Consider the following 26,445-nt stretch of genomic DNA (forward strand, 5'->3'; position numbering starts at 1 on the left):
TCTGTGAAAGCATCTTAACCAAATAGCTCCCATGTTCTGTCTATGTTCAAATAACCAATTTAAGCACGATTTCCAATTGAAGTTACTAGAAAAAGCTGAACACTCATTAAAAATCATGTAGCTTGCCAGTCGGGAGTAACATGAAAGATACGGCGCCAGTAATTGAATTGCTGTTACGGTATGCTCTTTTTAAAATTAGATGGTCATTCCTTAATTAAATATAATTGATTTTTAACATCTACTGGAGCTGACGGTAAGGACTGAAGTGCAAATAAATAACATCTTGTGCAATCTTGATTAATACAAAGTTAGAAATATTATCATTCAGACAGAAAGTTTTTTGAAATATTTGCAATTACTTTATAAGGATTTATTAATAACTGTAATAATTGCTTATTATATTACTGATGATTAGAATTCAGTTCTTGACAATTACATTCTAAATTAGAATTTTAAGGATATAATGAAAATATGCTACGCATGAAAATACATTTTAGGATAAAAAATGAGTATTTTTTTATGTTTAAAAATTTCTTAAATTCTTCTTGAATCATTAAATTTCCCTCGTTGGTAATTGAATCCAGAATGCTGGGTGTCATTTATATAATTATTCTTACTTGTCCACAGAATCTGCTGACTTATTTAGCCATTAAGTAGCTGCAGATCATTTCTACAAAACCATTGAACTTATCTAGAAAGTTGTATTTTTATATCATAATTTGACTTTTATAAAAATGATTATTCTAAATATTATGTTTCTATAAAAATATGGATGATAGTATCAGCTGCTCTTTCAGCCACTTCATAAGCATCAGCTTGTTTAGAAAGAAATTATGCAGTTAATGTCATAAAATGATTTCGTAAAATTCAAATAAACATCAAACGAAGTTCTCAGTTTTAGACAATTCAATTTGAACGAAGTTAAAGTAAAGTATCAGACGATAAAACACCGAAGATAAAAATTTACTCTTACAAATATTTTTTTTTTTAAAGGAAAAAAGAAAATTTTTAAATTTTAAAGTTAAAATTTGAATAATATCATCTATAGTTTCAAAAATAATAATTTTTCACATAGTATTGGTAAATATTTATTACGCTTCGTTGAGGGAAAAAATTTCATATAATTAATTCTCCGTAAAAATTTATTTGAAATTTAAGGTGAAAAGTAGCTATGGCAATTCATAGTAACAAAAATCCATAAACCACATTTGGTGTTATTATTGCTAAAAAAAAAGATGCCAAATCTCAAAATACGAATACAGTCAAAAGTCTTTAATCCGGACTCGTTGGGACTTCGGCGATTCCAGATTATCGGTTTTTCTGGATTATAGATCATCAATTTAAATCTGGTAAGATGGCATGCAGAAATTATAAAATTAAAAATATGAAACCGTAACTTATGAAATAAAGAGCAACTATGATTTAAAGGGTATCAAAATTTACAAAAAAAAAAAAAAAAAAAAAAAGCTTAATATATATTTGTTTACTTTATTAAACATTTCTTTCAATGCGCGCATGCGTAAATCATACATTACGCATAGTCGAAATTAGAAAATTGCAACCAGAAAACTCTTTGATGTGTATTCGTGATATTTATAATGACGAGGAATTTGATTTCAATCATATCAAAAACAGAGTACATCGAGATGAAATACTACATTTAGTAAGGAATTATAAGCCGAATAAAATAAAAACATCTGCCCTGAAGATAAGGATAGTGCTGACAGATCAAATTCCAATTCATTGCACACCACGACGTTCCCCCCTCCCCCCTTCCACAGAAGAGCGTGAAATTGATAAACAGATTTCGGAATGGTTAAAGAAACAAAGGATGTGCCTTTATCCATTTTTTGCAGCAGTTCCACTTTTTGTTTAATGGACATTGAAACAAGCTTTCACTTTGTAGATCCTTTGGCAGCTCCAGAATCGGAAATTCTTTTTGACATAATCGAAAGTTCAAGCCTATTTTTATAAAATTGCTCTAACAGTGTGCAAAAAATAATAAGCCGGATCCAATTAGAAGATTAAGAAACAACGCAATCTGCAACATTAACTGAAATAGATAATTCTAGCTTAGCTTATACCATCTGTTATACATTAAACGCGCATGCGTAAACGTATTATGCGTGTGCGTAAAAGTATTATGCGCATGCACAGAAATTTTGTAGCTTTGAGGTCTGGATTATGGATGTTTGGATTAAAGACTTTTGATTGTATATGTAAATTCGTGTATATCTTAGAAAATTTTAAATAAAAAACTCCAATTTTTTGCTGGTAGGCTTAGAAATACACCTACTTTAAGATGATGGTAAAAATTTTATAGGTTATAATTCAAATTTTTTTTTCAAAAATTTATAAAAAAATATTTAAAAATATAAAGTTTAAAAATAAAACAAAAAATGGGTAAATTTTTTTTGGAATGAACCTAAATTTTGAAATGTGAAAGGAAAAATCAAAAATGTTTAATGAAAAAAAGAGAGATTAATAAATATATGCCAAATTCTATTAAAACTGAGGAGATAAAGTTTTAAGAGCTATTTTTTTTAAAAAACTACTCGTGCGATTTTTACAAAATTTGGCAATCTGGCATAATTTAAGTCGTAGAATCGAAATATGGGGAAAAATTGGTATGTTATTTCAGAAAAAGTCCTATTTTGTGTCAAAATACCTATGTTAGAATAGTGCTATATATAAATCTTATATACAGTCAAAAGTCGTTAATTCGGACACCCATAATTCGGAATGATCTATAATCCGGACCTAAAAACTAAAAACTTTCTGCGCATGCGCCGCATTGACACATGCGCATAGGCGTTTACGCGTGCACGTAAGACCTTTTACGACTGCGCATATGAGTGTGCGCAAGTGCAGAATACATTTTCGCGTGCGCGTTTTATGTATAATGGATGTATAAGCTAAAATTATCTAATTATCTATTTCAGTTAATGTTGATGATTGCGTTGTTCCTTAATTTTCGAATTGGATCCGGCTTATTATTTTTTGCAGACTGTAAGAGCAATTTTATAAAAGTAAGCTTAAACTTTCGATTATATCAAATAGAATTTCCAATATATATTTGTTAATATGTAAAGGATCTAAAGCGAAAGTGTGTTTTGAAATCCGAAATCTGTTTATCAATTTCACGCTGCTCGGCGGGGGGAACGCCGCGGCAGGCGCGTAATGAATTGGAAGTTCATCTGTCAGCACTATCCTTATCTTCAGCGCAGATGTTTTTATTTTATTTGGCTTATAATTCCTTACCAAATGTAGTATTTCATCTCGATATGCTCCATCTTTGATATGATTTAAAACAAGTTCCTCATCATTATAATTCGCTTCCGATAGCGAAGAAAGTAACAGAGGTTATTGAAAATGAAAAAATTTCGATTGACAAATTAGTCGGTGTTCTCGACACAGCAATTATAGGACTTGAGCAGCGGAACTTTGTAACTGAACAAGAAATTATGTCTGTTTAATAGAATTAAAGAGAAAGTATTATCACATGAAACGAAGCAAAACTTAAACAACTTACATTGAAAAAAATGTTTAATAAAGTAAACAGATAAATATTAAGCTTTTTCTTTTTGCAAATTTTGATACCCTTTAGATCATAATTGTTCTTTATTTCATAAATTACGGTTTCATATTTTTAATTTTAGAATTTCTGCATGCCATCTTACGAGATTTAAACTGATGATCTATAATCCGGAAAAATCGATAATCTGGAATCGCCAAAGTCCCAACGAGTCCGGATTAACGACTTTTGACTGTATATCCTAAGTCGTGCTTCCAAGACATGAAAAACACAATTTGAATTTTGTCAAGCGGTCCAGTAGAATGGGAGATATAGAACTGTCCGATTTTTATTTTTTTTTTTTCTTTTTAGGCTTTTCATTGGTGATGTAGATAATCAGAAAGAAGCCTAATTTCCCTATTTAACTTACACTATTGCACTAAATTTGGATTTTTCATGCTACTTAAGACCATGTGTCTTTCAAAGAAGAATTCTTTCCTCGCTGACTCAAAAAAAAATAAAATAGGAAAAAAAAGGTAATTTCACTACAAAATTAATTATTAGTTTTAAAGTGATTATGCTCTTAAATAAGGTCATAAATTAATAAATTATACTGCATACAAGCCCATGGCATTGTTGGCAGTAGTGATCAAGGCAAAGCATAATTTGCTTCCCTTAAATAAAGCTAAGACTAAACTAAATAAAATTTGTGCTTTATTCAGTAAATAAAACAAAAGAGCTAACACTGTAGCCTTTACATTTAAAATCATTTGATTGAAAGCAAACTAGCATAATGCTAACTGATAATCACACAAGAGAACAAGAACTTTCGCCGATACCGGCGTACATATATATTATACTCGCCCAACCCGCCGATCTTGACGTCATCGGCCAATCAGCGGCAACCACGTTAGCTTACCGCCAATTGACCTCCGATCAAATTTGCATGTGGAAAACTAAAGCCAACAAACGGCCCCCTTTTCCCCATGCAAAGACAAAAACAAAACTTTCACAGAAGTTCATAGTTCAATTCTATTATACGAATACACTTATTGTCTTTAAACACTGAAAATATCTAAACAAAACTTTCTTAAATTAACAGCAGTCGCTGCTTTTGTAAATAAGTCGGCAGTATTTAATTTACTGGTGATAAATTGAAGGTCAAACACTCCATCATTTACTAGTCTTCTAACAAAGTGATATTTTACGTCTATGTGCTTAGTTCGGCGATTTTCTATTGGCGATCTAGAAAAATCAATGGCAGACTTGTTATCACAAAATAGTTTACACTCTCTTAAATTAAACTTTAAAATTTCATCTTGTAAGACATTTTTCGTCCACATTAATTCCTTCGCTGCTTCAGATAAAGCGATATACTCCGCTTCCATGGTTGATAAACTTACACATTTTTGTTTAACAGTTTTCCAGATTACCAGTACTTCATCTAAATATAATATAAATCCTCCCATGGACACGTGGTCATCTCTATTACTTGCATAATCAGCATCTGAATAACGATATAAATTTAGATGTTTAATCTTTGATAAGTTTAACTTATATAATTTAGTATTATTGAGATAACCAAGCAATTTCAACAATGCTTCCCAATGCCTAATTCCAGGATTGTCCTGAAATTGTGATAAGATATTCACTGCATATGTAATATCAGGCCTTGTCCTGTTAGCTACAAAAACTAAACATCCTAACAGATTTCTAAAGGGTAATGTATGCATTTCCGCAATTTCTACACTTGTAGATGGACAATCTAATTTTGTAAGAATAGTGCTCTTAGCTATGGGAAGTGAAGTTATTGGTATCTGGAAATGTTTAAATTTTTCAAAAATTTCTTCAATATTTCTGTTGATGTATAAAAACCCTATTCTCATTCTCTAAGAATTCAATTCCAAGTAACTTTTTAGTTTTGCCTAATACTTTAAGATCAAAAAACTTACTCAGCTGTGAAATTACTTTATCTATACTATATTGATCTTTACTAAAAATCACAATCTCATCTACATATAACAAGAGAATTACATTTGAACCCTTATAAACACAATTACACCATTGTATTTTCTTAAAATGTAGATTTTCTTAAGTACTTTCAAATTCACAAAACCATTCACTGCCGCTTTGATGTAGACCGTAAATGGCCTTGTGTAATAAACACACTTTATTTTTCTCTTCGATAAATCCCTCTGGTTGGGTCATATATATTTTCTCATTTAGGTTTGCATATAAATATGCGTTCTTTACATCTAACTGACAATTAGTCCATCCATATAAACTTACCAGTATAGTGAAAAATATTCTTATGATTGAAAAATTTACTACAGGACTGTAAACGTCATCAAAATCTTCACCTCTTTTCTGCCTGAATCCCTGTGCTACTAAGCGTGCTTTGTATCTAACCACTTGATTCTTTTCATTTCTTTTTAGCGTATAGACCCATTTGTTTCCTATTATAGTTTTATTTTCTGGCTTTTCAACTAATTCCCAAACCTTTCTTTTCTTTATTGTGTAGATTTCTTCTTTCATTGCCTTATCCCATTCTTCGGCATTTACTGATTTTCGTGCTGCTTTAAAATTTTGTGGGATAACTATTTCTACGGAATTTGCCTCTTCAGACACAGAGCTAGTCTCCTGTTCTACGAAATTAACTTTCCCCGAGTATTCGTTTTTTCCACTAAAATCGAACTTATCTTTTTCATATTTAATATTTCTTGCCTCACAATACTTTTCAATATCATTATAGGATCTAAAACGGGTGTCTGTTCCTTCTACATAATAATATATGTCTGTACGTGTTCCATCTGGCCTTTTAACTGCTTTTCTTTGCCAGTTTAAGTCTGATACTTCTTTCGGAGTAGATTTGTCATCTGACAACTTTATTTCTTCTCTAGAAATTTCCTGTTCTTCATCTGATTCTGCTAATAGCTCAGATTCCTCTAGTCTTTTAAATTTAGGTTTTGATTTCTGTTCCAGGATGCCATTTGCTGCATACAGTTTTTCATCGAACTTCACATTACAGGTTTCTATTAATTTGCGTTCTTCTGGCAGCCATATTCTATAACCCCTAGTTTCCTTCGCATATCCTACCATGATTCCTTCTTTGCACCTCATTTCTAATTTATTCCTAATCTGTTTTGGCACGCCAACATAGGCTTTACAACCAAATACTTTAAAATAAACAACACTGGGTTTTCTGTTTAGGAACATTTCATAAGGGGTTCGGTTGCTTTTATGACATACTCTGTTCCACGTATGTACGAAACAGCCAAGAGCTTCTGCCCACCATTCTTTTCCCATTTTACCATCATTAAGCATAGCTTTAACTGCGTCTAATGCCGTTTGGTTAAAACGTTCACACACACCATTCTCTTCTGGGGTGTATGCGTTCAACACTAATTCCATTTTTGGCTAAGTACCCTTCAAATTGCCTGTTACAGAATTCCCCACCATTATCGGTGCGTATACTTATTAATTTTCTATTCATCAGTCTTTCCATTTGCCTATGATAATTCTTAAAGTTTTAGAACGATTCGTTTTTATTTTTCATACAATACACTGTTACTAATCTACTATAGTCATCTACAATAGCAAGAAAATATTTACTCCCACCCTTAGATGGAACTGGTAGTGGGCCACAAACGTCTAAATAAACCAACTGCAATGGTTTATCCGATCTCTTTGGAACAGATTTAAAAGTTATTCTACTAGATTTAGCAATAATACACGATTTACACCTCTCTATTGGTTTTTCAATTTCTGGTAACCCTTTCACGCTTTGATTCTTACTAATTTTCTTAATATAATCAAAATTTACGTGGCTAAATCTCCGATGCCATAGCATTGCATCGTCTACTTTATTTAACTTTCCAATTTCTGTACCGTAACCAGCTTCCCTTTTACCTGTTGCATATCTAAATGGTTTTACGTGATAAAGTCCATCATATCATTTAGCGTAGCATAATCTATCCCAATTATTAAAGTATATCCACATCTTCCCTTTTGAAATCACAAAATGAGCACCAGCCTTTTCTAACCTTGCTCCCGATAATAAATTTCTTCATAGATTTGGATTATATAACACATTATCTAACTCAATCCAATTTATTCGATTGCCTACTTTTACTGCAAATTTGACAGTACCCTTTCCTAGTACTTTACTTTCACAATTTCCTACAGCTAAAGACATACGTATATCGTTTATTTCTTCGAAATTTGTCATTAAATTTCTATTATTACAGAAATGAGTTGTAGCTGAAGTATCTATGACCCAATTAAATTTATCTGCGTTACCTCCTATATCTGTAGTTGTTACATAATTTTCTACTAACATTAATTCTTTATCTTTAAACTGTCCATTTTTATCGTCTATTTTAAACTTCTGATTTTTACTTACATTTTCTTTACATTGAGCAATTATGTGCCCAAATTTATGACATCTGAAACAAGGTCCTATTCTCATATTCCCCATTTTTTTCTTAGATTTAGTTTTATTTTCAACTTTATCTTTCCCTGTGTTTAAACTAATAGTATTAAACACGCTTACCTTGCTGTCTTCTAAATCGGCAATTACCTGGCGAAGTCGGCTTTCTTCTCTTACCAATTCTTCAGCAATTCTTTCCAGCATAAAATCTTCGTCCTTCCACCTATATATCAACTGTACAATGCCGGAGTATTCCTGGGGTAATCTCCTTATTGCCTGAAATTCTTTAAAAAGATCTGCCAAGTTGTGACCAGCTTCAGCCAACTTCTTTGCAGTCATTCTTATCCTTGCGATGAATAATCCTATTTCTTCATTTGGCGTATATCTAATACTAAAAAATTCATCCAGTAACTGAATTATCCTTGCTCTTGTTTTGAGTTCGAATTGCTTCTGTAGAACTTCCCACGCTTCTTTACCACTTGAACATTCTTGTATCAGCGGCCTGAACTCGGCTTTAATTCCATAATATAATGTAGTAAAGGCTCTGTTCTCTCTTAGTGTGAACTCCTGCTTTTCACGCCTTGTTGCACTTTTATCTAATTCTTCTTCTTTGTCCTCTATGAAGCTCCAACAATTTCTATCCAGTAACAGCATTTTCATGTCGACTTTCCATCGATCCCAGTTGTCATGGTTTAACAACTCAAAACCTTCAGGTAGTAATGACATCTTCAATTAAGTGTGATCACTACAACTTGAACAAACTTCTAAGACAGGTCAGCTTCTTTTCGTGGATAATGGCCCTCTTCACCTACATTCCTTCAATGCTGAGTTGAACTGGATGACTGATTATCTGTTGGCGCTGGGCCCATAACCCTGTTGGCAGTGGTGATCAAGGCAAAGCATAATTTACTTCCCTTAAATAAAGCTAAGACTAAACTAAATAAAATTCATGCTTTATTCCGTAAATAAAACAAAAGAGCTAAGACTGTAGCCTTTACATTTAAAATCATTTGATTGAAAGCAAACTAGCATAATGCTAACTGATAATCACACAAGAGAACAAGAACAAGAACCTTTGCCGATACCGGCGTACATATATATTATACTCGGCCAACCCGCCGATCTTGACGTCATCGGCCAATTAGCGGCAACCACGTTAGCTTACCGCTGATCGACCTCCGATCAAAATTTGCATGTGGAAAACTAAAGCCAACAGGCATTTATGTTTTCTCTAAAATATATCCCTTCATTATTATTACCATTACATTCTGCACATATGCAGATTTAGTTAATAACACTACTTGCAGAGACACGAAGTGCTAGAATTAGAATTTTGAATTAATTAAAAAACAAATCATCTCATTCTTTAACCTTTTTAACAACAGATGTGTTATTACTCTTGATTCTCACTTTTTTGGTCCATACCACATTTCAAATAAATGTTATTGCTACATATTATTTTTAAAGAAATAATATTGTGAATATAAAAAAATGAATGGCAGCGTTAAACACTGTATCAGGAATTCTTAGATATGCTATTTTGTGATTTTACTGTTGAATTTTATATGGCATACGTGCAAAGAAAGGAATAAGCTTATTAAATAAAGTTAATAATACAAAGTTATGTAAGTCAACTTACTAAAAAACTGAACATTTGAACATTGATATGATGAACTGAAAGAAGACTGAAAAAATTAATTCACAGCATTCAACATTGTGTTGGGAATTCTAAATACATGTCACTTTTAAAAAAATTGTGATTTTCTGTTGAGTTTTGGTGGTGTAAGTGTGAAAAAAATTATGTTTAATAAAAAAAAAATTGAAAAGACCTCTCCCCCCCCCAAAAAAAAAAGACAAAAAATGGCAGAAAAATGTACAGCAACAACACAGTGTATTCACACTCTATTGGGATTTCTATGCTGCTCTTAAAAATTTCTTGGTTTTGCTGTTCAACTTTACATGGTAAAGAAAGCGATATTTAATAATTAAGTTAAAAAGAATTTTGTAAAAAATGTTGTATTAGCAATAGTGAGTCAAGGACAGATTGGTAAACTACAAGCTCAAGCGAAAGTATAAAAATGCTTAACAAACTTTCTGGTGCTATGTGCAAATCTCAGTCCTTTCAGGTTTTCTTTCTTTTTTCCCTCCCCCCCCCTTTGTTTAACAATTTTTTTTTATTTCTCTTGCTAGAAAAATCTCTTCACATTTGTCATTTGTGTAAACAAGCTAGCATGTTGCACGGAATGTAAACAAATCAGCTAGGACAAGGCTTAGTAATGTATTGAAGTTTGGACTAAACATGGGAAGTTCCAGGCAAATAAACTCTTTGATGCGTATTAATCATAAAAACTCAAGATTAATTTTGAAAGACAAAGGGTTAAAGAGGTCAGTCTGAAATTTTTGCGATAGGCAAAGACGATAAATGGCAGAAAAAAAATCAATGGTTAGATTTGAAAATATGAACTATTTTAGCCTAGCAGACGATTTTTTTATGCCAGTAGTTTAGCATAGAATAAATTTTAGGAAAAAGGAAAAATGTAGTTGATGTGAGAGCATTATTGTGCTGTGTTTTTTTGTAATTTTAAAGTGGTATTAAATCAAGAAGAATGCATTCAACCTCTATTATTAGCATTTGAAAATGAAGGTCCATCTCATGCTACTGTATTCAGATGGTTTTCAGAATTTCACACAGGTCGCAACTCTCTTCAGGATGAACACATGGGAAGGCTATTGTCAGAAGTAATACTGGATAGCATGTCTGCCATATTGACATTGTTAATTGGTGATAATCTCTGCACCTACCAAATCGCACAGAAGGAACTTAACATTGAATCCACCACTTTATATAAAATTATTCATGAATTGCATATGAAAAAACTAATTTGCCATTGGGTTCCTTGTAATTTAACTGAGCATCGAAAGAAGAAATATATTAGAATTGGTAAAGAAACCCTTAAATTACTTGAAGATTGTGGCCGCTGCATTATTTCTAAAATCATTATTAGTGAGAAAACACATATACCTTTTTTTTTTTTTTTTTTTTTTTTTTTTTTTTTTTTTTTTACATTCTAGCATGTTAAGATGGTAACATATTGTGTCTTTAAAGATGATTCCATGCCCACAATAGTTAAAAGACAACATGCCATGAAAAAAAGAAATGTATGCCATTTTCTTCAGAGGTACAGGACTGGTCAAAGCCATCAAGCTGGTAAAACAGAAGAAAGTACACCACTAAGTGTCTTCCAGAAATTCTTCAAGAAAAAAATGTTAGAAAACCCATGATCCTCCATGACAATGCATCTTCTCATTCAGCAAGATTGACGGTTGAATGTCTTGAATAAAAACACATCAAAGTGATATAACAACTACCATATTCACCCAATCTAGCTATGTGTGACTTTTGGCTCATCCTTTTCCTTACAAAGATGAGTTTGCTGAGGCTATAAATGGAGACTAATTTGAACAATCCCTAAAATTTTGTAAGTATACCTTCAAAAACCTATGTGTATCTAAAAAATTTCAGACCCTTATGTGTATCCAAATGTAAAAATTTGCCTAAAATGAAAAATTGGCAGATTAACAGTCCATATTTACTAAAAGAAAGTGGGAGGACTGAAACATATATAGAAAATACTTAGTAATTTCACTGATGAAATGAATTCACTTCTTCAATCAAAATTTGTTGTAACTATAGAAATTTTTGTTTAAAAGTATATGTACACTTTCACATAAAAGAAAATTGCACATCAATTTGCTTCTGAGAGGAATTTTCTGAGAATCAAAATTTTGTTCATTTATATCCAAAAATGAATGCGTATTACAAGAATTTGCATGTTAAACAATTAATGTTGATCGTAATTTTATTGTATACAAGTTTTTTATTCATTTAATGTTTTATTTTTTAAACAATTATGAAAAGAAAACATTTTCCAGTGAAAGGAAAGGAAAATTTTGCTAGTTATCAAATTAGCACTTATTATGCAAATATGTATCTAGAGACATGAAGTTTATTTTAAAGCAGGAGACATGTAAAATGTGCTGTGCTCTTGCTAGGACTCGAACCTTGGACCTCTCGAATACGTGCTGAGTGTGCTGGCCATTACACCACGAAGGCGGGAGAAATACCATATGCAGTACAAAGTCTGTAATCCGGACTCGCCGGGACTTCGGGGTGATTCCGAATTATAGATCATCAATTTAAATCTGGTAAGATGGCATGCAGAAATTATACAATTAAAAATATTAAAACGTAATTTATGAAATGAAAAGCAATTATTATCTAAAGGGTATCAAATTTTACAAAAAGAAGCTTAATATTTATTTCTTTACTTTATTAAATATTTCTTTCAATGCATGCATGCATAATGTATATGCATTCTTTATGCGCATGCATAATGTATGCACATTCTTTACGCACATGTGTAAATTTTGTGGCTTTGAGGTCCGGATAATGGACGTCCGGATTACGGACTTTGTACTGTATATGTGTATATATAGTGAAATATATCGTGACAACCATTTCTTGTGAATACGTTTCTCTGTATGTGACCATTGTATCTAGAAATATAGACAAACATAATTTTTTATCATTATAATAATCTCTAGAATTATCATTTCCTAATCTAATTGAGACCACCAAATATTTCTCAATTTGGAATTTGATGGGCATCAATGACCTCAGCTTGCATTCCAGTTACACACTGCAGTGGACACAAATGAACCTAACTCGCATTATAGATTTATGACTAACAGATATCATGCATTGGAAAGGAAGTATTGTTTAATCTTGCAGTTGCAGAAGGGCTAAGAAGACATCTGAAATATCTAATTTTAGTATCAAACTAAAATAGTTCAAGAAATCAATAAAGAGGTTTTTTTTTTTTTTTTTTCGTAAATAGCAAACTTCATCAAAAATAGTAGTTAAATGTAATTTTTTAATAATTAATTTTATCCTTTCTTTGCACAGCGAAATTTATCATATATGACATTTATGATATATATATGACATTTATGATATAGAAATAACTCATCACATTTATATACTGTTGATACTAATCACACAATTTCCTATCTGCAGAGCTAGTAATGTACAGTAAATTATTATTCAAGTGACTGAACCATTGTCATGATTTAATTTCTGTGTTTCATTCCCCTCCCCTACATTTGCAGTTTGTTGTCTGCATCCATTGAGCATTTATTTTAAATTTAATGGTTATTGTATGGTTATTGTAAAAAAAATCTGATGTGTACACCACATGACTTCCTTGTACGGAATATTAAATTATACGCATTTTTTCTTGCATTTTATTTAAACTTATTAGATTGAATTAAACCTACTTCGCCGACAGCGCATAAACCACCATAGAATAAATGCATTCTTTAAAATTCACTTTGTTTACCATAGCGACACTCTGGCACTAGGTTTACTTAACAATACAGTCAAAAGTCGTTAATTCGGACACCCATAATTCGGAATGATCTATAATCCGGACCTCAAAACTAAAAACTTTCTGCGCATGCGCTGCGTTGACACATGCGCATAGGCGTTTACGCGTGCTCGTAAGACCTTTTACGACTGCGCATATGAGTGTGTGCAAGTGCAGAATACGTTTTCGCGTGCGCGTTTTATGTATAATGGACGTATAAGCTAAAATTATCTAATTATCTATTTCAGTTAATGTTGATGATTGCATTGTTCTTTAATTTTCGAATTGGATCCGGCTTATTATTTTTTGCAGACTGTAAGAGCAATTTTATAAAAGTAAGCTTAAACTTTCGATTATATCAAATAGAATTTCCGATATATATTTGCTAATATGTAAAGGATCTAAAGCGAAAGTGTGTTTTGAAATCCAAAATCTGTTTATCAATTTCACGCTGCTCGGCGGGGGGAACGCCGCGGCGAGCGCGTAATGAATTGGAAGTTGATCTGTCAGCACTATCCTTATCTTCAGCGCAGATGTTTTTATTTTATTTGGCTTATAATTCCTTACCAAATGTAGTATTTCATCTCGATATGCTCCGTCTTTGATATGATTTAAAACAAGTTCCTCGTCATTATAATTCGCTTTCGATAGCGAAGAAAGTAACAGAGGTTATTGAAAACTCAAAAATTTCGATTGACAAATTAGTCGGTGTTCTCGGCACAGCAATTATAGGACTTGAACAGCGGAACTTTGTAACTGAACAAGAAATTATGTCTTTTAATAGAATTAAAGAGAAAGTATTATCACATGAAACGAAGCAAAACTTAAACAACTTACATTGAAAAAAATGTTTAATAAAGTAAACAAATAAATATTAAGCTTTTTCTTTTTGCAAATTTTGATACCCTTTAGATCATAATTGTTCTTTATTTCATAAATTACGGTTTCATATTTTTAATTTTAGAATTTCTGCATGCCATCTTACGAGATTTAAACTGAGGATCTATAATCCGGAAAAATCGATAATCGGGAATCGCCGAAGTCCCGACGAGTCCGGATTAACGACTTTTGACTGTATTATATTTCATTCATATTACAACTCAGAATGCACAAAATGTATATCATTTTAAAAATTATCTAATCATTGCCGCATGTTCTATTCAAATACTATAATAAAGCTAGAACTACGTATGAAAGAAATTAAGCAAACAAAACAAAAAAGAAACAGTTTTTCACAGACAATTGAGTATTTCTCATTTAATTAATTCAGTTCTCACTTCGCGAGAAGGCAAAAATACATAAAAACTCAAAATATCTATATTAAAAATTACAAAATAAATTTCAAACGCTTATTTCGTCGAAAAAATTCCAGAAAGAATTAAGCATGATTTATTTGGCAATAATATATGAATGTGTTATCTTTGTTGTTGCGAAGCTAAGTTTCTCTAGATTGGCAACAAATCCACTACAGTCAAAAGTCGTTAATCCGGACTCGTCGGGACTTCGCCGATTCCGGATTATCGATTTTTCCGGATTATAGATCATCAGTTTAAATCTCGTAAGATGGCATGCAGAAATTCTAAAATTAAAAATATGAAACCGTAATTTATGAAATAAAGAACAATTATGATCTAAAGGGTATCAAAATTTGCAGAAAGAAAAAGCTTAATATTTATTTGTTTACTTTATTAAACATTTTTTTCAATGTAAGTTGTTTAAGTTTTGCTTCGTTTCATGTGATAATACTTTCTCTTTAATTCTATTAAACAGACATAATTTCTTGTTCAGTTACAAAATTCCGCTGTTCAAGTCCTATAATTGCTGTGTCGAGAACACCGACTAATTTGTCAATCGAAATTTTTTCATTTTCAATAACCTCTGTTACTACTTTCTTCGCTATCGGAAGCGAATTATAATGACGAGGAACTTGTTTTAAATCATATCAAAGACGGAGCATATCGAGATGAAATACTACATTTGGTAAGGAATTATAAGCCAAATAAAATAAAAACATCTGCGCTGAAGATAAGGATAGTGCTGACAGATGAACTTCCAATTCATTACGCGCCCACCGCGGCGTTCCCCCCGCCGAGCAGCGTGAAATTGATAAACAGATTTCGGATTTCAAAACACACTTTCGCTTTAGATCCTTTACATATTAACAAATATATATCGGAAATTCTATTTGATATAATCGAAAGTTTAAGCTTACTTTTATAAAATTGCTCTTACAGTGTGCAAAAAATAATAAGCCGGATCCAATTCGAAAATTAAGGAACAACGCAATCATCAACATTAACTGAAATAGATAATTAGATAATTTTAGCTTATACGTCCATTATACATAAAACGCGCACGCGAAAACGTATTCTGCACTTGCGCACACTCATATGCGCAGTCGTAAAAGGTCTTACGCGCACGCGTAAACGAATAAATCCTTATAAAGTAATTGCAAATATTTCAAAAAACTTTCTGTCTGAATGAAAATATTTCTAACTTTGTATTAATCAAGATTGCACAAGATATTATTTATTTGCACTTTAGTTCTTACCATCAGCTCCAGTAGATGTTAAAAATCAATTATATTTAATTAAGGAATGACCATCTAATTTTAAAAAGAGCATACCGTAACAGCAGTTCAATTATTGGCGCCGTATCTTTCATGTTACTCCCGACTGGCAAGCTACATGATTTTTAATGAGTGTTCAGCTTTTTCTAGTAACTTCAATTGGAAATCGTGCTTAAATTGGTTATTTGAACATAGACAGAACATGGGAGCTATTTGGTTAAGATGCTTTCATAGAGGACCTTTGTAAACAGAACCTAGAAAACTACGAAAACCAACCATGCAGCCTGGGTTAAACTTTGCAACAAACACTTAGTATTTAACAATCTTCAAATGCTAGGCAACTGGTGAGGCTCCAATTGAATCTCCAATTTAATATTTTATTTGTAAATACTTAAAATATTGTTGCATTCTTAGACACAAAAAGCAGAATTTAAGTTTTATTAACTCATTTAAACTACCAAGATATAGTGCAAATGAATATTCAGTTTCTTTTGCAATAATTGTATTCACTTAATATTCTTGGAATATGAGCTAAAGAAGGAATGTTCTCGGAAGATTAAAGAAGTGTGTAAATCCAGTGATATTAGGTTTGTCTTACAATCTCAGGTATCAAAATGATTATGCAATTGCCCGAGTAGTTGATTTGTAAATGGCTGTGAATTAAGCAGACGACTTTTAATCTTATATTATTCAGTCAGAAAACGTATCCCAAATGTTTTGTTTTGCATGACAATGCACCTTTTCATTATTCAATAACCAATCGGAGAACCGCTTGTGTTCCGAAAATACGTATGTGTACTCAATCGTCCTGCATGTTCTTCAAATTTGTCTTCTTGTGATTTGTTTTCTTTCCCAAAAACTAAAGTTGCGTCTCAAAGGAAAGTTTTTTGACATTGAAGAGACAAAAGGAGTATGACATCTATTTTTAGAGGCATGTTAAAACAGATCTCTACAAGCCTTCTCTTCCATTACATATGTTCAAACAAAAAGTTGCATCAGCGTAAATTCTAAAATTGATTTTTATAACACTCTGATTACTTTATTAACATACAGTGAATATATATTAAACCTTTTACTTCAGCTTGACTAATTCGGAATTTTTGACAGAATTTTGTCGGAACTAGGACTTAAAAGATAAGTCAAATTGAATATTTCGATAATCCAATAAATAATTTCGATAATCCTATGCGCATGTGTCAACGCGGCGCATGCGCAGAAAGTTTTTAGTTTTGACGTCCGGATTATAGATATTTAATTATGGGTGTCCAAATTAACAACTTTTGACTGTAGTCTCCTGTTTCAAATGTAAACATCAATGGCCGCCATTAAAAACAGCCTTAGCGGTAATTACCATAATTTCCGGAAGAAACACCGCGTCGTTTACGTGTTTAAAACTTAAATTTTCAGTGGGTACGGCGTTTCTACCCATGCAGTGTTTAGGTGTACTAAATATAAAATATTTCCTATGATGGTCATTGTACATAGTTTGGATGGCCTTGTCATTGTGCATAGACTGGTGCTGTTCCTACACAAAAGACCACTCAGTTGCTTTTTGCGAGTGTTATTTTGTTTACATTGTTTCCCTTGAACGGATCTACATGTTTTATTCACCCTAAACGAGATCTCAGAAAAATAACATTCTTCCCCCCTTTCAAATCAGCCATCTCATCAGTTTGAATAGTGTCTCTCCTCTTGCCATTCGATAAATTTTCCAGTATCCATCCTCTCCCCACCCCTGCCTTTTCTGCAATTTTTTTCAAAGGCGGATACGACTCCACCTGCCTCGCAATACCGAACTCTGACATATTTCCCCTTCAGCATGAATCGATTTTTCTTGGCATTCTGCCAGATACAGATCCCATCAGTTTGGTACTTGTTGGATAGTTTTTAAGTAAGAAGAGAGTGGAAAATTTTTGAAAATGTCACATAAACGGCACAGAAGCTATACTGCTGGTTTGAAGCTTAATGTAATTTCACGTGCCGAGCAAATTGGAAATCAAGCAACAGCTCGAGAGTTTGAAGTTGACAAGTGTTGTATTCGATGTTGGAGGACTGAAAAAGAACTTCTTAAAAATATGCCACAACAGAAACGAGCGTAAGAAGTGGTACTGTAAGGTGGCCGAATCTAGAGGACGACCTTGAAAACTAGAAAAAGGAGCAACGAGGAAAGGGAATGGTAATTTCGAGTGTAAAAATTCACTTACGAGCAAAATTTATAGCAAAACGAATGAATATAAATGATTTCAAAGGAGGTGTAGCAGATTTATGAAAAGAAAAAATATTTCTGTGCCTACTAGAACAACAGTTGGGCAACAATTACCAATGGACTGGCAGGATAAAAAGGCATCTTTTCTGAAATATGTGACAGATATTATTGACAAAAAAAACTTCTTCGGTCACAGATGGATGAAACGCCGTTAGCTTTTGACTCTCCTGCAAACAGAACTGTTGATGAAACTGTTGCAAAAACTGTATCTGTGCTTACGACAGGGCATGAAATAATGTCATTTACATGTGTGTTAGAATGTGCCACAAACGGTGACAAGCTAAAGCCGATGATCATTTTTAAACGAAAGACTATTCCGAAGGGAGATTTTCCTAATGACGTAATTATTTGTGCAAATGAGAACGGCTGGATGTTCGAAACAATCATGCGTGAGCGGATACAAAAAGTTTGGCAGTGTCGTATGGGATCTTTTTTCCAACCAAAAGGGTTATTGATAATGGATTCCATGGGTGCTCATTTACTTGAGTCAGTGAAAACCAGATGTCAAAAATTGTCTACGACTGAAGCAATAATTCCTGATGGTTTGACAAAAATCTTACAACAGTTAGATTTATCAGGTAATAAATCCTTCAAAGCTGAAATCTGAAAGCGGTGGGAGTGTTGGATGAGTGAAGGATTGCATACGTATACCAAAAGCGATAAAATGCGTAGAGCATCTTATGAAGAAGTTGCAAAGTGGGTAGGAAGTGCGTGGAAATCAGTAAAACGTCGTCAATAATAGCAGGGTTCAAAGAAGCTGAAATTATATCCTTAGGTAAACAGACTGTAAACCAAGAGGATGAATGTGACGATCTGGAAGACTTAGATCAGGATTTACTAAATCCTTAGATCAGGATTTACTAAATCCTTTTAATTCAGATAGTGAAGAATAAGATTTTGATGGCTTCATATGATGTATAGTTTGCTGTAATTCCTTTTGTAAGTAAAATTTAAAATTTTCTTTTTTCATCCAAAGTTAATATTTCGTTGTTGCAATATTTTTTATTGCTACATTTTTCAGACTATAGTCTGAGTATTACAAATATGGACTTCTTTAGTGGGTAAATACAAGTATATATGTGAAGCTAAATATACTTTCCACATTTCTTACCTTTAATTTATTTTTGAGTTACGGTTTCATTTTGTGCATTTTTCTTAACTGGCATGCATGTAAATATATCAGGACTTAGGTTGAGATTTTGCATCTATATGGCTCACGACGATGTCACACGCAATTTAATCTATTGCGGCGTTTACGCTGATGTGGCTTTTCTTCCGGAAATTACGGTAAACAACTTTAAAATTGCTGATAATTCTAAAAATATTGCACACAGATTTACTAAAGGCATAAAATCCTTAACCGGAATATAAAAACAACATAATTCAGTCATTTTTAAAGAAAAACATGTACAATTTACAAACATATAAGAGTAAAGAAACTGAGATCACTGAGCCGGGTAATAGAGTAGATATATATATAAATATATTTATATACGTTTGGTGCGGTCGATTGCAACCAAAATACGAGGTGCACATCTACATGTTATAGCAGTCCTACATAGAAAATTTCAACGTTCTGAGGCTACTCGTTTTTGAGTTATGCGAGATACATACATACGTTCGTACAGACGCCACGAAAAATTCTCTTCAGAATTAATTTTAAAGAAGTTTTATAATTTTTTTGAAAAGAGTATTTTATTCTGTCCTTACGTACAGATATCACGCAAAAACATCGTTAAATTGCATTCGATAGCGGTCAAAATGGATATTTTCGTTGAAATATGCTGCCTGAAACTTTTCGCGATTACAATACTTCCTTTTTACTTCGTACAAGGAAGTCAAAAAGCATTAAATTTTGGTAAATTATTAAAAGTAACTGAAGATGTTGCTGATCTACTGCAAAGGGCATTGTGGGAAACTATTAAGTGCAATTAAATGCAGACCAAATATTAAAAGGAGAGGAAACAACATAGAAATTGTTCAAAAATATTTTTTAATGATAGAAAATGAAACTTTTCAGCCATATAAAGAAATTAACTATTTAACTTTGGTTTTATTTAAGGGTGTTTGTGCAAAAAAGTTGCCTGTCAGTAATAAAATTCTTCAAGAAAAGCTACTAGTTATTTATAACAACTTCAAGTTGAGAAGTTCACTGCATGGTTAGAAAAATTCTGTTGCGAGAATATTTTTCTTTTAAATTTATATGTTAAAAGTAAATATCAAACTAACTGGACTGAAAAATTAATTTGAAAAGGATATAAAACCACAAAGTATAGTTAATTTCCATACCACCCAAATTTATCACTAAGTAACTTGTGGGATTTTTTTTTTTTTTTTTTTGACTTACTGTAACAATTATTAATCTTTGCATTTCAGAATTATCATTCAGTACTGGCTATTGTCTGCTGTGATAACACTTACTTATTCAAAAGAAAATATAAATGAACTGTAATTTCTTTGGTGGATTCTTTTAAAAATATGAAACAATGTAGATGAGAATACATTAAAAACGTGTTTAAAGAAAAGTAGCGTTAGTTCCAAATTTCCTGAAGGTATAAGCATAAATGAAGAATTTGTTATCTAGGTAAAATTTGAATTTACAGAGATAACAGGTAGATACTGGCATGAACTGCAAAGACTATTAAGAGCTTTAAATGTGAGATGATAAGAAGACATTCTTGAAAAATATGCTGATATCTGTATTTCTAAGTGAAAAAAATACTACGTGTTTCTGTAAACAAAGCTAAAAATTGTGTACATAAGTGAAGGCAATTGTCTCATTAAAGTAAAATCAAATAGGCAGAACTTCATGTCATGAATATTTTAATAAAGGTTAAGTGCTTTTAAATTTTTTAAATAAAATTTATAATAGTCAGTTAGTCGCAATTCTTTCGGGAGGGGGGTATGTATAAGATCTTTCTGACATATTTTAAAATATTTTCTGCATACTCTATTTCTGAACATTAATTATGGGGACAATTTTCTCCTAATTTGATTTATTGCTACATTATACACCAGGGATGGGCAATCTATAGCCCGCCGGAAGGTTCTATCCGGCCCGCGGATAGAATTTTAATTTGCCAGTTTAATTTTGAGGCAAATTAAAAGAAATATGTATTTATATATTATATACCATCTCCTTTTCTACTTTGTTTAAATATTACTTTTTTCTTCCTTTTTTTCAAAGGGCTGATGATCTTTTTACTTTCTCTATTTTTGTTTTACAAAACATAAATTGACGGAAAAGCAAGTACAGAAAGCTTTCAATTGGTAAAGTGTTAAAAGTGGAAGTTCTTTGTTAGTTATAGCTGTAGATTGGCGCTAGCAAGCGTTATATCTTTCTCAGGGAACAGACATATGGGAATCCAACATAGGTGAATTAGACCTCCTAGAAAAAACTTAATCTTAACTTAAAACATAATCTGTTTGCTGGGCAGCTAGCTAAGAATGACTTGTCTCATTTTCCGCGGTTAAATTCAATACCCTCAGTAAATGAAGAGAGGCTTAATTATGAAGATTGTTTGAAAAAACTGCATTTTGAGTTCGAACAAAGATTTCAAGTGTTTGAAAAAACTACATTTTGAGTTCGAATGAAGATTTCAAGATTTCAGTGCCATTCAAACAGAATTATATATTTTTACCATGTCCTTCAACATAAACTGTAAAGCGGTGAGGTCAGATTTGCAGCTTGAATTGAGTTGCAATCTAACTATTATCTCAAACAGTTTTTTCTAAATGTACCAAAGTTAGAGTTTTATAAATCATTATCGAAAGTAAGCTTCCCAAATTTAATATCTCATGCCCTGAAAATCAGTGCTATGTTTGCTTCATCTTATATATGTGAACAAGTGTCTTCAACTATGAAACTTAGAAAGAATTATTCAGAAGTAGGCTGACAGATGAGCATTTAGCCTCATTCCTTAGAATCAGTACATCTCACTTTGAAACTCAATGTACGGAACTTTCAAAAATGAAATCACAATTTCATGCATCTTATTAACATAATTAAATTGTAATACTTGTATATTGTTTTTAAAATTTTAGAAAAACTTATCTTGGCTCGCCAAACATTTTGTTTTTGATTTTTAGCCAGTGACTGAAAAAGTTTGCCCATTTCTGTTATTTACCTTTGCAACTAATTTCTCATTTTATTAACATCTTAGTATTTATAAGTAAATGCATTTTATTGTGGATCTTCTTCAGAAATTTTTTCCTAATTCATAATAAGAACTTTAAATTAGGCTAAAACTATTATGCAAATGGATAATAATCCTGATAATAATAATTATTCTCAAAGGTAGTTCCTCCTCAAAAGGTTAAAATCATCTGAAACTATGGGGGATCATCTTACAGAGATTTCACTGTATTTGCATTTAAGTAGTTTTAATAAAAATGAACTATCCATCTTGAAATGGGTATGAAAATTGTCTTGTATGTTTCTTGCGTGCAAATTATTTTTACTATTTTGCAGGCACTTATTGAAAAAGAATGGCTGGGATTTGGTCACAAATTTACTGAACGATGTGGTCTCGTCCAAGGAGATCCAAAGGAAGTTGCTCCAGTTTTTACGCAGTTTATAGACGCTGTTTGGCAGCTGACACAGCAGTTTCCATCTTCATTCCAGTTCAATGAAAGGTTTTTGCTCACTATCCATGATCATGTTTATTCTTGTCAGTTTGGAACTTTTATTGGCAATTGTGAGAAAGATAGAGTAGATCTAAGGTAAGGAGTTTTTTGTACAGTATTCTTATTATAAATGTGCTACCTAGCCACAAGTTAGTGGACACTTCTTATCTCCAAGTTGATCTAGCATGATTTGTAAATACTTATAGCATTTGATGTGCGCATTCATTATTGTTGTATAAATATTATACTATAAATAAGTGAATGAAACAAATCAAATGCTTTCAAGCAGGGCATGATTGTTTTATCTGTTAAATTCTATTGTTTAATGAAAGAAGTTTCTGCCATTATCTACAGGAAATGATATAATCATGAAAATGAAAATGTTATGAAAGCACCGAGTTCAGCCGTCGTGTAATGTAATAAGTTAGAAATGCTGATTAGTATTGATAAATTCAAAGGCATGTAGCCAAACAAAATTTCCTAATAGCCTTAGCAGCTTCTGAAAATAACTGTTTCTATTCAGAAAAGAATGTAAAATGATAGGATCACATACATGAGAGGTACGATTAGTTTTCATGGTCTCACTGTTACTTGAAAGTCAGTAGTAATTTTTGTCAGTTTGTGATGCTCAGAATGGTGCAAATTACATTGTGATTAGAAGAGGAAAGTACAATGAGTATACTATATGATATAGCATTCCAGTAAACATATCTAGGCATTTGCTCGAATTGTTTTGCAAGAGTTGTGTTTAAAGGTTGTAGTTATAACACTGGGCTTTTTCTGACATTACAACCCCCTACATACGTTAGAAATGTATTTTCACAATCTGGCAATAATTTGGAATAATCTTTCCTGGTTTCAGCATTTTGATGCACATATTCACAAAATTGATGTAATCTAGATTTGTGTTTTACACAGAAGAGCTTGTAATGGTGGACCAAAGTTCTGACTTCAGCTTCAGTTAACATCTTTGGAGATCGAGTGAAGTATCGGCTGCATATCTGTTCAAACACAAGTTATTGATTGCTTACTTTGTGATAGAAGGGATAGTGACAATTTATTATCATGGTTTACTTAGAAACTGTTCAAAAGATACCAGCCAATAATCTGATTTTTCTATTAATGATATCACAATGGCCTTTGAAAATAATGCTTAATTGTCTGATAATCTTTTGGTTACCTAAGTTTTTCATTATTAAAAGTGCTTGAAATTGAAATTTATATTCTTTATCTATTATTTATTATATGTAGAAATTTTTTTTCGTTATAAGGTTCCTTATAATGAAATAATAATGCTAAATAGGTGAAACTATCAAATTTATAAACTAAATAAAACTATTGTAGTGTTGTATTTTACAAGATTTATATACAGTTTAGCCATTCTATAATAAACTCAGCTTATAAAATGTTTCCTTCTGTTCAGTTTCGTATGAACTTAATGTTGTTTTATACTGTTATCGCAAATCTCCGGGAGTATGAAATAGGGGGTATAACAAACTGCATGCATATCTGCAATTAAAAGCCTTCTTGTTTTTTGTTTTTTTCTCGTGTTTTTACCAAAATTTCTAGTTTTAGTGAAAAGATTACTAACTGTTAAATCATTTAGGATAGTATCCAATTTTAGGATATTAGGATCCACATTCCTCATTCCATTCATAAAAAAAAAATATGTATGTCATAATCCTTTTCTCATCACCCTCATTTTGCTCTGTATTCTAAACAAAAGCTATGTGAAACAGGTGTGACACTTAACTCTAGGAAAGTAAGCATAAAATAAGCATATTTTAGGATACCTTATGCTGTATATAATGGTTAGTGCAAAAAATGTGTCTTTTGCAAGACACAATATTTTGCATGAAGTTTTGTAAAATCTTTGTATTGCAACCGTACGTGTCTTGGGGGAAATGAATGTGTTCTCAATGGACATTTAGGGAGACACATAAATGAAGAAATTATATTCCTTTTTTGTATTTTCCAGAAGAGCAAAATTCTCTCTTATTCTTTAGCCAAACACTCTGCATTCTATATCAAAAATTCATTCTCATGGCAAGCTGTAAACAAAGATTCTCCATTAGAGATAATGTGAACATTCTTAAAAAATTACAAAATTTATGCTGTCAAATGGATATCTGCTAGAAATACAATTTATTCGAATCTACAGCTGGTATGATATGAAAAAATGAAAACTAGAATTTTTGCTCATAAAAAATTTTGGATATGAGAAAAAGTTGAAAAGATGAGCATAGGCATATTGAAGAAGCATTTCTGAAATGGTTCACCATTCAATGAAGCAAAGAATATCAATCAATATCTTGGCAAATATTTCATGTAAAGACAAATGAATATGCTAGACACTTTGGAAAGACTGAAAAAGAATGGACAGCAAATTTAATAATTGTGCGTAATAATAATTCTAGTTAAATTTTAATAGTATTTTTTAAATTAGTTTTATTATTCATGTCTTTTTAAAGATGTAACAATGTTAATCAGTTTATTTCTTTATTATTCAAGTTTTACATGTTTCTGTGAGGTGATCCATTTTTTTTTAATCAGATTGGATAAAACTAACAAAACTTCTGGTCCCTTAAAGCTCATTATAGTGGTGTTTGACTGTACTTAACTATATCTCATCTTACATGTCAGTCTAATTTGCTTAGTTGAAATTCCTTCGACATGAATTTCAACTATTGAATATCAAGTATTTGTGACATAACTATCTACTTTCAGTAAGAATTAATCTTATGACGTTCCAATGTAATTTATGGATTTATTGAATGAAAAATTAAATACTTGTGACATAGCTAGTTACTTTCAGCAAGAATTTAACTTGTGATGTTCCAATATGATTTATAGACTTACTAAAATATTTAATTTTTGAAGCTTATTCTTAAATTTTTGTGAGATGAAAAGGCATTTATGATGTATGAAATATGCCAAATGAAATTTTTGTATATACTAAATGTGTGTATTTTAGATACTGTTGCTCTTGCAGTTTAGCTATAAAACTGCACTAAGCAGTTCGTTTTTATACATTTAATAGTGAATCTCGTACTGGTAAGTCAATATGCATTATAAACTTGTGATGATGGTTGTTGCAAAGCAGTTTTATTGTTATGTAAACTGTAATGTCTAATTTATTTGGATTTCCTTTAAAAAGAGGTCTCATTAAAATCTGACAGAAGTGAAAAACATATACTGATGATTCAACTTTTAGCAACTGTTATATTATCCATCATGCAGTAATGTATCAAATGTATAAATCTTGCTTGGTGTACAAGACAGGTGAAGGCTTAAATTTTGTTCATGGCATTTCTTTCAACTTTTTTAAAACTCTTAGCATTTATAAAACTGAGCAAAACAGATTTTGGATCATATGGAGTACTTGTATATTTTTCTTATCATTTCAGCATATTTATTGCTACAAAACAGTAATAAATCATGCATATTAAGCTTTTAGTTTTTACTCTTGGTAATATTATATCAAGTAGTTCACTGTCATGTACTTCAAGACAGAGCTAATATTTGTAATTTTTTTTTTTTTTAATTTCTTTACTGAAATTAAAAAGCAACTAAAAGATGCACTTTTTATTTTAAACCATGTATTTTTAGTATTTG

The 26,445-nt window shown here is 31.7% G+C and overlaps 1 protein-coding gene across 4 annotated transcripts in view; it reads left to right on the forward strand.

Moving 5' to 3' along the window:
* Positions 1-26,445, forward strand: part of Mtmr6 (Myotubularin related protein 6) — a 169,951-nt gene that overhangs the window by 106,664 nt on the left and 36,842 nt on the right. For all 4 annotated transcript variants that reach the window (XR_015042178.1, XM_085820692.1, XM_085820690.1 and 1 more), the window contains one exon: positions 22,676-22,926. Coding sequence is in view for 3 of the 4 variants with exons in the window: in XM_085820692.1 (XP_085676818.1) it covers positions 22,676-22,926 (251 nt within the window). In the remaining variant the exon portion in view is untranslated. The remainder of the gene's footprint in view (positions 1-22,675; positions 22,927-26,445) is intronic.

This window comes from Stegodyphus dumicola, chromosome 7, assembly GCF_044657685.1.
Source record: "Stegodyphus dumicola isolate Sdum_Otavi_A_Nest chromosome 7, ASM4465768v1".
Lineage (NCBI taxonomy): Eukaryota > Metazoa > Arthropoda > Arachnida > Araneae > Eresidae > Stegodyphus > Stegodyphus dumicola.